The 12601-nt window shown below is 47.6% G+C and overlaps 6 protein-coding genes and 1 non-coding gene across 7 annotated transcripts; 2 read left to right on the top strand and 5 right to left on the bottom strand.

The window, feature by feature from the left end:
- Positions 1-53: 53 nt before the first annotated feature.
- On the bottom strand, positions 54-2200 carry BGW36DRAFT_372990 (FAD binding domain protein). Its single transcript, XM_046215537.1, has 2 exons — positions 1693-2200; positions 54-1628 (listed from the first exon to the last, which is right to left on the bottom strand). The coding sequence occupies exons 1-2, from the start codon at positions 1708-1710 to the stop codon at positions 384-386; spliced, it is 1263 nt and encodes a 420-aa protein (XP_046075884.1). The 5' UTR covers positions 1711-2200; the 3' UTR covers positions 54-383.
- BGW36DRAFT_t18 lies at positions 2145-2216 on the bottom strand. The gene has a single exon. It is a non-coding gene; the product is annotated as a tRNA-Met (tRNA).
- Positions 2217-2522: 306 nt separating this feature from the next.
- Positions 2523-3643, top strand: BGW36DRAFT_117996 (metal binding domain of Ada-domain-containing protein). Its single transcript, XM_046209269.1, has one exon. The coding sequence runs from the start codon at positions 2833-2835 to the stop codon at positions 3442-3444; it is 612 nt and encodes a 203-aa protein (XP_046075883.1). The 5' UTR covers positions 2523-2832; the 3' UTR covers positions 3445-3643.
- On the bottom strand, positions 3614-5913 carry BGW36DRAFT_424780 (putative C6 finger domain protein; the record flags this gene model as incomplete). Its single annotated transcript, XM_046220017.1, has 6 exons — positions 3614-3791; positions 3848-4244; positions 4298-4545; positions 4598-4729; positions 4782-5701; positions 5755-5913. 6 exons carry the CDS (start codon positions 5911-5913, stop codon positions 3614-3616), a joined length of 2034 nt encoding a protein of 677 aa, XP_046075882.1.
- A 788-nt stretch (positions 5914-6701) lies between these two features.
- Positions 6702-7681, bottom strand: BGW36DRAFT_356622 (putative 60S ribosomal protein L2; the record flags this gene model as incomplete). The annotated part of the gene is made up of 4 exons (XM_046213797.1): positions 6702-6842; positions 6893-6978; positions 7050-7541; positions 7633-7681. The coding sequence occupies 4 exons, from the start codon at positions 7679-7681 to the stop codon at positions 6702-6704; spliced, it is 768 nt and encodes a 255-aa protein (XP_046075881.1).
- Positions 7682-9229: 1548 nt separating this feature from the next.
- BGW36DRAFT_356621 (uncharacterized protein) lies at positions 9230-11281 on the top strand (the record flags this gene model as incomplete). Its single annotated transcript, XM_046213796.1, has 5 exons — positions 9230-9412; positions 9518-9687; positions 9780-9909; positions 9969-10337; positions 10385-11281. The coding sequence occupies 5 exons, from the start codon at positions 9230-9232 to the stop codon at positions 11279-11281; spliced, it is 1749 nt and encodes a 582-aa protein (XP_046075880.1).
- Positions 11282-11665: 384 nt separating this feature from the next.
- On the bottom strand, positions 11666-12464 carry BGW36DRAFT_459197 (uncharacterized protein; the record flags this gene model as incomplete). The annotated part of the gene is made up of 3 exons (XM_046222042.1): positions 11998-12464; positions 11754-11942; positions 11666-11698 (listed from the first exon to the last, which is right to left on the bottom strand). Exons 1-3 carry the CDS (start codon positions 12310-12312, stop codon positions 11666-11668), a joined length of 537 nt encoding a protein of 178 aa, XP_046075879.1. The 5' UTR covers positions 12313-12464.
- Between the last annotated feature and the right edge of the window lie 137 nt (positions 12465-12601).

Genomic DNA, 12601 nt, shown 5'->3' with positions numbered 1-12601 from the left:
CATGCAACAATTAGGACGTAATGGGCTAATCAAATAGTACGTGTCTTCTAATCCCAAAGAAGATGGTTGATATTTAGGCTAGAGTAACCTGTGCTGCGCAGATCGCTGTAACAATGTTGACATACCTACCTGAATTTGGCAGCCCCCTCTTCCAGAAAGAAGACTGCATTTCAACGGTCACTTGGAACGAACTTTGCAATCCTGAGCTCCAGAATGACACAAATTCAGAAGGTACCATGCTTCCGCAGATATGTTACGAACAAGACATCATGAACAGGATCTACCTTGTCCGGATTCTAGGCTATAATAATTGAAGTTGTATCATACATTAATATCAATTAAAAACCGATGGTAAGCATGACGAGCTTGCACTAGATGATTATCTAGTGCATATCTTCCTCGATATCATAAGCCAATGGCTTCTGGCCTATTCCTAACTTACTTAGGCCGAAAAGGCTGTAAATTCCTAAGGCACCGGAAGTTGCAATTTCTTTGAGCCACAGCTGCCACGGAGAAATTCTCTTTCTTACTCCTCCATTACGCTCCGCGAGTTGGTGCATTTCATTCACTCGAGGTCGTCGCTTTTGCTCATATATTCTGAAGACCTCATTTAGTGAAGCTGGGTTGGAGTCCAGGAGATTTGATAACATGAAGATGTCTTCCAGTGCCATGGAAACCCCTTGGCTTGCATGTGGTTGCATTGCGTGAGCTGCGTCCCCGATAACCAAGCACCGCCCTTTCGACCATTTCCCACCTGCGGGCAGATGATAAATGGGATAGAACCGGAGTGTGTTTGTCTGTCTGACAGTTTCCTTCATGGTCAACCCCCATTCTCCTTCAGAGTCTTTGATGAGATCTAGTACTGTTGATTTGATGGTCTCCACCTGCTGTTTCCCACGTTCCTCCCACCCATCGCGCGTATCACCGCTAGGAGGAATGGCAAGCTCGCGCGAGAAGAACCAGTAGACCATTTCTCGGCTTGCCCGGCAAGGAGATATGGCTAGAAGTCCATCCGTGGTTAGCATTACATTGAGACTATCAATCGATGCTGCGGCGCTGGGCAGCTCAGAGGTAGCAACCAGAGAGTATATATTCGAAATACCCGAGTATTCAGGCTCTGTGTTGGGGTCGACGTAGAGTGTACGCACCATCGAGTGGATACCATCACACCCTAGAAGAAGATCTGCTTTGTCGCTGGTGCCATCAGAGAAAGTAACGGTGATACCCTGATTGTCTTCCTCAATCCCGGTCAGGTGCTTGCTGAAACAGATAGGAATGCCTGCTTTGCGAGCCTCGTCATATAGAACCTCCATCAGATCAACGCGACGAATTCTTAAGTAGCCAAACCCAGTCTTTTCCCGGCTCCAGGAAGCCATGTCCATGTTGCCGATAACATGGCCCTTGATCGCATGCACTGATACTGTGGAAGTCTCCGCGCCTCGATCCCGAAGGGCATCCCACAGCCCGAGCTTATACAATAGTCTCAACCCGTTTGATGGGATACCGATTGCACCTCCAAGAGTCGTGGGTTCAGGGCGGATTTCATAGATGATAGGGGAAATGTGGTTAAATTGCTGCAGGCGAAGCGCCGCCAGGATACCGGCGGGTCCAGCCCCGATAATCACGGCCTGTATAATAAATACTCTGGATCAGATCAATTCCACCGGAAAGTGTATATTGCGGAGTATTCACCTTCCGCACTTGACTCATCGTAAAAGATTATGCCTGGATGTCCGAAGAATGGTGGAAAGGCGAACTTATTTGGGATATTTGGGGAACGCTATTTGCTCTTTTTAGTCACTGTCGTGGAGGGGAACGGCGTAGCTGGTTATTTATTAACTGTGGCACACGTCTCGGGCTAGGGATGGGGAAATCCTGAAATCTTCATGCAATGTGAACATCGGATTCTTCGCCACAGTTTAGTTGCAAGTAAATTCACATTTGAAGTTGAAAATCCGAAATCCCGAACTCCGTGTGGAATTTGGAGACCTCTGGTAACACATCCGGTTTCAGTCACGGTGAAAACTAGCTGCAACGGAGAACGTTGTGCAGTTGGCAGTAATTTATTCTATCAATACAATTGATAAGATAATACAATCGATAAGAAGAATTTTCCAAAAGAAAAAAAATTAAAAAATGTAACTTAGCATGTCCTGGTTTCGATCCAGGGTCCTCCGGGTTATGAGCCCGGCGATCTTCCGCTGATCTAACATGCTGTTGTTGTAAGGAACCTCCCTAAATGATCCTATGAGCAATACGTCTTACTTCTTTGGTGGCCTCCATCCCTGGCTGTCGACCAACTTGTACTGCCATCAACTATTAGATAGATATCCTAGTTAAATTCACTACGTGTAGATTTCTGTCCGAAAATAATCTAAGTCACTATAATTCCTAGTTGTCTTCTGATACTATCGCCTCTTGTTATAATATCGCCTGGATTTCGCGCAGCGTTTTCTGTGTCAAAATATATATATATATTTGGTGCTAATAATCTGATATATCAAGTGCTGTACATGTAACTACTGGGAGATCATATTTATAACCCACATAACACTCAGAAGGAGTAAATTATAAATACTATTTCATCCAACGATCTCGAATTACTCCAATCATTCAAGCGTTAATTGTCCCGCACTCAAAAACGAAGACAGAAGAATCAACACTGGCGGTGATCTGAGTCATTGGATGTTGCTCTCAATATGACCAATCGGACGCGCTCCCGCAATACTTCAACACTATCATCGATGACATATCTCTCGCACTCATCATCATCTCTTAAATACCCCATCACAACACAATCTACACACCAACACTTACTCTAAAAACACAAACATGGCCCGTCTCCTTCTCCCACCCACTCACAACCACACCTCCCCATCCACTCGCTGGAAAGCCGTCGTGTACCGCGACGCCTCCAACAACAGCTTTGTCTATGCCGTCCGCTCCACCCGCATCTACTGCCGGCCTAACTGCCCCGCGCGTCTTGCGCGACGCGCCAACGTCGAATTCTACGATTCCCCCGCTGCAGCCCTGGCAGCTGGATACCGTGCGTGTAAGCGGTGCAAACCGGGACAGACCACACTTGCAGAAGCAGGAGCAGCGGGCGGGAACGCGAGTGAGGGGATGGTAGCGAAAGCGAAGGAGAGGATCGCATCGGCACTGCGGGCAGGGCAGCAGAGGCCGACGCTGGGGATGTTGGCGAAGGAGGCTGGCTTGACGCCGAGTTATTTTCATAGAGTGTTTAAGAAGGTTGTTGGCCTGACGCCGGGCCAGTTTGCGGATGGGATTAGGAAGGGGGTTAGGGATGGGGTTGTGGATTGCGAGATTAGTGAAGGTTCAGCTGCGCTTTGTCAGGAGGTGGAGGCTGCTGATATGTGGTTTGGTTTTGATGATTTGATCAATTGGGATGAGCTGGAGAATATAGGGATGGAAAGTTCGTTATGATTACTGGACAAAAACTTACGATTGAAAGGATATTTGTATATTTTTTACGTATATAATCACGCATTCTATTTTATTCGAAAGATGTACATCGCGTTAACTTCAGTGGGTATAGACACATGCGCCAAATCAAACACCGATAAAGAAGGAAGCTTTTAATCATAGGTCAGCTTTATAACAATTGTACCAGTTCCAAATCCCGCGCGATTGCTGGACTGTACGGTGCACAAGATTCCAAAAAGTCGACCATCTCAGAATACCATCCTTCCCAACCGACAGGAAGAGTTGCACGTAGCCTGGGATCTGCGGAGTGCGAGATACAGTAAAAGATGAGCAACTGGCCAAAGAACCTATACCAGGAATAAGCATCAAGGCTATGTTCATTGATTGAATGTTTGTTTCTTACTGGGAACAGAATGCGAATTTGATCGGGATGCAACTCTTCATCCGCTGGAACACACCACGGACCATTGGCCAGTCCATGGCATACTTTAGCCCGCTTCGGATTTGCTCCAAGTCTTCTTCTGTCAGCAACCCCGGTGCTCGCAGCGCCTTGTAAAGATATGGACGGCCGATGTGGAATTTGCAGATTTTGTATCGCGCTTGAAGCATCGAGTCGGCAACGGCCACGGCCAGTGAGGCTGGGGTTCGTGGCTCGTTGATGGAAGGCGAGTCGTTGTTGACGAGAGTTGAGTTGTGAAGTTCAGAGAATTGGATGGCGGAAGGAAGATTTGTTCGCCATTGTTCGACTTGGTTGTGCAGTTCTGCACTTACGGCTGGACGAGGTAGATTTCCACTCTCGGCTGGTTGACGTTAGATTAATGCTAAGGTTCTTCGTATCGGAATGAGAACTCACAGAATAGAAATAGACTGTGCCTGATCCTCGTGAGAATGATTCGGTTCGCTATTTGGGCGAGGAAATGGCATTGGTGAAAGTAAGAATCATCCGGGTCGTGTGACGGCGTGATACCAGGTAATCTGACAGCACTGAAAGGAATGAATTTTGGTATAGGAACATTGTCTTCAAGACTAGAAAGACCACTTGGGGGAAGATCCAACTCCTGCACGAGGATTGTTTCGTACATGACAGTATTCCAAAACACCCTAAACAAGTCAGCGAACGTTAAAAAAACGATTCCGAAGTCTATTGTTTTACCTTGATTTCATATCGCCTTCCCATTCGTTATAGTTAATGTCGCGATTTGCCAGCATGAAGCAGAGAGCAGCAGCAGCTCGATTAAGCATCGCACCGGAGTCCAGAGGACGGATTATTTGAGTATAATACATGCTAAAACATTAGCATTAGTCAATAAGATAGAGAACAGTGAGATGTCACTTACGCAGAGAGGAGATAATATTGACAACTGGGTAGATCATTCTTCTCGATCAAAAAGCCTATTCGTTTCCGAGCCTCATTGAAAAAGCTCAGTCCTGACGGCTCTTCCCCGGTCACGTCCATCCACGTCGGTACTTCGAAGTGATCACCAAATGCACCTGGTAACGGAAAATCTGCTTCTTCGTACGCACGCACTGCTAGGCAACCCAAAGCCATGACGTTCAGAACTAGGCATGTTTCAATGGTAAACCCAAACCCATTCTCGATGACTGCTCCGAGCGTAAACGAGAAAAAGAAGTGCTTATCCATAAATGGAGTGGAGGGATGGAAAAGCGCGAAGAAAGCCTCACACAATCCCTTTACCAAGGCGAAGGGCAGCTCCTCAAGCCAATTATCCCCGTTTTGTGGAGGAAATGGTTGCACCCACGGGGGAAGAGATGGTCTGCTCATTTCGAAATCAAGAACGTAGTTTCTTCCAAGCTGGTCGTAGGAAATCCAGAACCTATCAGGCAGGAGCTTGGCCACACCTGGCCAGACTGGTACCCCATGCTGGCTGAACGAGATGGAAATGTCTCCTTTATCAGTGGTTTCTCTAGCTTCCGAACCATTTTGGCTAGCAGCAGCTGGAGTAGTCGTCTGAGAGAGAGTTTGAGATGGAGTTCTCACGCTGGCGGTCGTAGCACCTCGTACGGTTTCCGCTGCATGATTCGTGACTGGGTGCAAGTCTCTGGAGATGGTCGATGGGAGATGCTCTAGCTTCGTTTCGATTCGATGCAACGTGCTGATTATCATCCCAATCGATTGGTCTTTTTTGGAGAGCTTTCGTTCACTGTATACACAGTCCAGCTTCAGAGCTTTACATAACCCGCATTTGGGCCGGGACTCATCACATCTTGTCTTTTTTAGCCGACAATTTTCGCATGCCTAGCTTTCGTTACTACCAATTCATTGATTTAGATATAGGGGATGGGATTCACCACTGCAGCAATGAAATTCCTCGGTTTTTTGGACCCTTGTCCCTGCGGCTCTGGCTCCTCCAAGTTGGACAGAAGCTCCGTGATTGAAATGTTGCCGCCGGCAGGATCCGAGGAGCCATGCGCCGTTGATGCGGATTCCTCGAAGGGCCGCTTGCTCATTGTTACATCTCTAGCCTTAGAGTGGTCTCTTCACGCCATGTAAAGTAGGGACATGAATCGCGACATCGCTTTCCGGTGTATGTCACGGTGGAGTTCTTATCATGTCAGGGCCGGCCATCATTGGCGACTGAAGTGTGACACCGGGTTGTCACGAGTCGACCAATCATGGAGACCCTTTTTCCTCACCCATGCCCTGGCTGTTGTTAATTATTGCATACAGCGCAATATTTAGCAATTTCAATATTAGAAAGCCTTACTACTACAAATTCCTGGGTTTATTTTGGAATTTGTGACATAAAATAAACTAGAAATTGCGAAGACTGCTACCTGTCGTATCTATTGCTCGGATGTATTTCCGGACATTGAGTAATCTCATGAAACTTCAACTGATTTACTGATAATTAAGACAGTAATTGATACAAAAGTACGAAATGCTCTCGTAGTAAAGTAGGAAAAATTTTTGAATCCCATAAAACCAGATCCCATTCCAGTAGATCATAGCTTCTGATCTCCTACGCCTGAAAGGGTGTTGCAAGCAATATATGAGCACCTCCAGTGCTGTAGCGTTAAGAGATACATATTTAGCGCGGAGGGATTGATGTACGATATTTTTTAACCACAGGAGAAACTTTCTTAATTGTTCTACCGCGTGAGATGTGAGCAAATTATAAATGTGGAATGGCTGGTACATGACCGCCCCGTAATTGGATTTTTATGTCTCTCCGAAAGAGATTCCATGCTCCCGTGTCAAAAACAAGTACATAATCGACTGCACCTCATCAATTCATTCATGCTTCTTTAACCTTTTGGGTACCTCTCAAGAGACCGGTACGACGAGCAGCAATAAGACCGGCTTTTTGACCTTGGGCAGCGTACCGCGAGATAGTAGAGGCTTTACCAATGTGTTGATGGTTACCACCACCGTGAGGCTGGAGAGAGGTTAGAGTTTGCTGAATAAATAGCAGTATATCAAACTTACATGGTCGACAGGGTTCATGGCAACACCACGAGTCTTGGGCCAGGAGTTGCGCTTGACAGCGAACTTGTGCTTGGCACGGGAGGCCTCTGTAGAAGTCAATTAGCACAAAAGTCCATATTTTAACCATCTCTGTCTCAAGACCACGGATTCCACGTACTCAGCAAAGGCTTGTCGGTACGACCACCTCCGGCAACAATTCCGATCATACCACGAGATTTGCTGCTGACGACCTTCTTGGAACCACTGGGAAGCTTGACACGGGTCTTTCCCTCGTCACGGTTGTGGCCGATGACAGTAACGTAGTTGCCAGAAGTACGGCCAAGAGAGCCACGGTCACCGATCTTCTCCTCGACGTTGGTGACGACGGTACCTTCGGGGACGGAGCCGAGAGGGAGGATGTTTCCAACAGTCAGGGCGGCGCTCTTGCCGGCGTAGATGAACTGGCCAGTGTACATGCCCTCGTTGGCGATGAATGTCTCGGTGATCTTCTTGAAGCGGTATGGGTGGCGGAAAGAAACCTTAGCCAAGGGCGCACCACGACCAGGATCGTGGATGATCTCCTTCACAACACCGCGAACGTATCCATGTCGCTCAGCGTAGTCGAGAGTGCGGAATTGGGCAGGGGCCTTGTTGAGACGGGTGTGAGCCGCTGTGAGACATCGATTAGCATGGGATTTGCTCTCCTGTTCGTGGCCGCGTGATATATATTCATTCGCAGGCTATTGCAAAGTCGCACTCACTGAAAATGGATCCACGACCCTTCCTCTGGTTGCGGATCACACGACCCATGGCGTCTGTCTAGATGAGATCGCTGTCAGTGTTTATATTCGAGTGTCGCCAGGTGTGGGAGGAGCGTACCTCGACTTGATGTTGGACTTGTCGATTCAATCAAACTTGACGGTCTGACGGTGCGAGAATTCGACAAAAGCCTGTGTGGGCTTTAGGGTGGGATCGCTAAGCTAACCTAGTGCGCTCTAGCCGCGGTAGCCGAACCAAAAGGGGTCTAGCCAGGAAAGGTCTTGGCAAGGTCACGGGTCGGCCGCTTCGGGTTAGCGCGCCTGCATCTCTCTCACCTTCACAGCCCGTCGTTCCACGGCCATCTGAATGCGATTGATGCAGTTTGTTATGTCGCCGCGTCGTGGCCGAACTCTCTACCTGCGCATAACCGGCTGTGTTATGGCTCTGTATTTCTCCTCATTCTCAGCATTTATATAGTAGATTGTATGTGCGCGCGTGCCTAGGACACCACCAAAGTCTGGTCATCATCTTGTGGCATACAATTATGCATGCATGACCTTGCGAATCGTGGCCAGATAGAATGTTGTCTTCAAACAGGACTCTGAATCGCCCCCAAATCCTGTATAGAGGATACTCTACATTATTGGCGCTTCACTAATGATCCGCAATCCAAACTTCCGTGCGAAAATGACAGTCATGGTTGATGTTATATTATGAAGCATCTTTTGCGATACGAGAGAATACATTACATTGTGCGGAGGATATTAATTTTCAGTGGTGAGAATTGGCAGTGGCAATGTAGTGAAGTGGATTTCCGATGAATATACATCTGCAGAATTTGAAATTCGGAATGTCGCTAACCATTGGATCTAGTGCTTTATCGATCGGGGACACATTACTCTACGACTAGAGAATGGCTGACTGGGCTGCCAGCTTGCCACAAGGCTCTGTCAAAGCCTTGTTGCAGCGTCAAATTCTTGACTGGCTGTGACGGGCGATTCCCCGCATCAAAAGCATTGTTCGACTACCAAATTATGAGTTATCAACTGACCGCCACATGTACAGCTCTCAAGTTGATCTTCTGTAACTGGGTTACGGACGTGGACATGCTGAACACAGGCTTGCTGAGAGCCTGATCCCTAGCATGAACCCGCGTGGTTCATCGTCGACGCATTCTCTGAAAACCCCTTGACCTGTGGCCCTGGGGTTTGTCACGTCTTCGATGGCTGAATGATGGACATTATTTTTTCTATATACTTATAATGAACTTTTCTCAATGAAATCCTTCTTTTGCACATTCTCTGGCCAAAAACTGCTGTTCACCACGAGGGACTGCTTCTTCCACATGGTTTCCAGAGCCAAGGCTTCGCTTTTCATGTGGAGGATGTATGGTTAATACAGGGAGCTTTCAGGGGATAATTCGCTGGCAAAACCGAGTGTCTTTGGTGGCCCCAGTCGCCCTATTCAGTTCTGGTTAGACTATGTCATAGGATATCGTAGATGCCGAGCGTGTGATAGCCGCCTTAAGTGTATTCCCGTCACTGCTTCCCACCCGGACTTCAGACGTGCCTCCTCACAACGCATGTCCCCAACGCAAACATGTCGCTTTCCGATTCCTCGTCTTTATCATCGGCGCCACCAACTGACGATGAATCCGTGTCATTGACATTCGATACAACTGCCCCAATTACCAAATACTTCAAGCAGGAGACACCACCGCCGCCCAAACGTCCTGCGTCGCCTCCACATGAATATGTGTTAGCTGACAACCAAGATGTTGCTGTACGTATTTGGGCCGTCTCAATTGATTTACTAGCTATACGGATTATTTTGACGCGTTGCCGTGGTATTTGATACGTTGACTGATATGTCGTCGCTGTATTGCAGTTCATTGTCATGTTTCGCGCGCGCTTTAGCGATGCCCTCCCGAAATTGCTTCCGCATTACGGCCCGCAAGACATTGAGAGAGGAGTTCAGGACACAACACCTGGGGAACACGTCGAGAGGCTGCTATGCGCTTTGATTGGCCTCGTGCTCAATCGCAAGAAAGATGTTGAGTACGATTCCTCGCTGTGACGAGACATACCGCGCTGTTTCGTTTTCGTGTGCTACTTAGGATGAATAGCTGATGAGGAATTAATCTATTTAGGAAAGGCCACTACCAGAGAGCCTTGGAAGAGGCGGTTCAGACACATTCTTCGCAGTGGCCGAGGGCTTGGGGAGGGAAAAATCCTCTGCATGGAGGTGGCTCATTTAATACCATGTCGCCTGAGGAGCGGGTAGGTTTCAGTCCTCTTCTTTTAATTCATAATTTTGCATTGTCACTAACTGCCACCAGCTACGCCTTCTGAAAGCTCTCATACTCTGGTCGTTGTCTTCCTCTGACGCGATCCAGGCGAAGATCAAGGAATCCTACAAACAAGCGCGACATGAGGACGACCTCAACCAGCCTTTATCAGTGCAACCTTGGGGCAGAGATGAGATTAAACGACGATATTGGTTGATAGAGGGCCAGGACGATACACACTTTCGCCTTTATCGAGAGAGTAATCCGGCATTGAAGACAAATACGTGGTGGAGCGTGGCAGGCACGATCGACGAAATACGCACCATCGCCGAGAAGCTCTCACTGGAAAAGTCGTTGAACTCTAAAAAGCTCAGTGAAAGAATCATGAATGCAATTCCCCGATTTGAAAGTGGTGAAGAGGTAGGTTTATCCTTCGACAGTCATGAATCATCACTAATTCTTGTTAGAAACGGAAGCGACGTGATTACCGACTGGCACGAAAAGTTGCATTCACGCGACCAGAGCCTGGGTTTTCTCTTTACGAGGGCCGCACTCGTGGAAAGAAGCTCAAGTATACATATTCTGACGATGAAGATATTTTTTCTGACGGCTTACCCTCCACACGTCGTTCTACACGGAATGTATCTGGTACAACAACTCCGGGTGAATCTTTGGGACCGGTTTTTACAGCCAGTGGACGTCAAGTCAGAGCTCGCGCTGGAGGAATGTATGGTGAATCCATGCTTAGTGGACAACGGAAAGAAGATGAGGACGATGACGATGACGAACCCGCCCAACCTCGCACGCGTGGTCAGGCAAACGGTCATGGAGCAAATTACGTTGACGATACAAGTGACGAATCAGACGCCGCTTCCAGCTGGAAAGGCGATGACGAATCACAGAACGAAAACGATTTCGAAGGTGATGACGAAGATGAGCCGAGTGAGGATGAGTCGATGCTGGACGTTGATGATGGCAAGCAGCATAGCCTCGTTGTACACTTGCATTACAGAAAAGCAAATAAAGACTTGATCCCGATCCATGAGCGGAAGATTTCCCCTACGGCTATCAATCTTGCACCTGATCCAGGCAATATCCAAGTTACTGTGGAATCTAAAGATTCTGTCGACAAATACGCCACGAAGAGTGAATCGATTCCAGAAGCTGCTGATCAACGATCGCTAGAAAATAGAAATCAAAGATATATCGTGCCTACTCCACAATATTCGCATCCCGAGGACTCGAAAGAAAATATATCGACCACTGAAGATCACATGAAGCCTGAGGAAGCCAGCGCGAGAACCACCTTGGAATCCTCTATTCCACCACTTAACCCTTCTCGAATTCAAAATGGCGGCGAATAAAGCTGGATTGCAACAATAAGGTGTATGATTGCTAGCAAATGCATTATGCATGGACTATGCCACAACTGGCGGGTTAACAAATATTGAATGTTTAGCGAGGGACTTCGGGCTCATGAGTGCTTTCTGGATTTTCACGGCGCGAGGAATTTTATATCAGTGCATGTACGGTTTAGATAGAAAGAAGGACTATGTTTAAGATAATAGTATTCGGACCTAATACAAGAAGCTGATCTCACTATTCTTATTCAGTCCAGTGGCTATGCTATAATACATGATTGCGATTACCATTCAAAGGATTAGCAGAGAAAACAAGACGATATTTCCATCACTCCTTTTAACGCCGATAATGCAGCCAAGCTAACAAAAGAAAGCTTCCAACACATGTTATTGTTCGTTTGAGATTTGGGTGGTGTAAAACTACTACTCCGTTAGTGAGATACTGCGACAATATACCCTGCAGGAGGGTACTCACATCCCCAACTCGTTGAGCAAGTTTCTTATCACTCTTAATATTCTGAATCGGCCAGTTATTCACTTCGTACCACCACCTACGTAGTCTTGTACCGAGGCTAGTACCCTGCAATTGCGCATTACGGTTCCAGAACCGCCATCCCAGGAGCGCGAGGGTCCAGACAGTGCCTTGGATCAGGGGAAAGAGGACCTTCAAGCGCATCAATTACCACCAAAAATCATATAGTAGGTTAAAAGACTCCTACCTGATCCCTAACTGTGATCCAAGTAACTTGTTTCCATGATTCGGCGTTTTTTATGCTGGCTAGATAGCTTTGTTCAAACCTCAGGTCTGGAAGCGGAGGTAGGTTTGCGCGTCGCGGCACTGGGTGAATCACCCGACCTGGGTCCACGATATCGGAAGGGATACTCGCGGTGTCATCGGAATGGGCGACATTGTAGGGCTCTTTGGCCGACGCAGCGGTGGCTGGGTTGATATCGTGTGCAGGGTCAGGATGACGTTTGATGGAGGCTGCTTGTATAGTTTCTGCGATGCCCAGGGCTGAATGAGAATGAGACATGGCGGGCCAAATGCACAACAGTCAAATGACAGCACCAACGCCTGTCCGAATTCAATGATAACGCTCTTCGGTGATAAATCGTGATTGGGGGTAGCCTTTGCACCTGAGAGGCAACAGATGTGTAGTGCTGTGCTGGAGCTAGAAGCCGTCCGGGCACCGAAGATCGGCTTTCATTGCTAAACCGCACCGATCGCTTCCCCCTCTGTCCCGCAGCACCCCCCACATCTCAGCCAAAATCATAGACCATCGCCCTGTTCTTTTCAATTCCTCTACATTGCTCAATTGACTT

This window comes from Talaromyces proteolyticus (assembly GCF_021365285.1).
Source record: "Talaromyces proteolyticus strain PMI_201 chromosome Unknown BGW36scaffold_3, whole genome shotgun sequence".
NCBI classification, from domain to species: Eukaryota; Fungi; Ascomycota; class Eurotiomycetes; order Eurotiales; family Trichocomaceae; genus Talaromyces; species Talaromyces proteolyticus.
This window is presented reverse-complemented; position numbering and strand designations above follow the sequence as displayed.

Excerpts from the sequence above, each read along its gene's own strand:
- BGW36DRAFT_117996 (XM_046209269.1), top strand. The coding sequence starts at position 2,833 with ATGGCCCGTCTCCTTCTCCCACCCACTCACAACCACACCTCCCCATCC.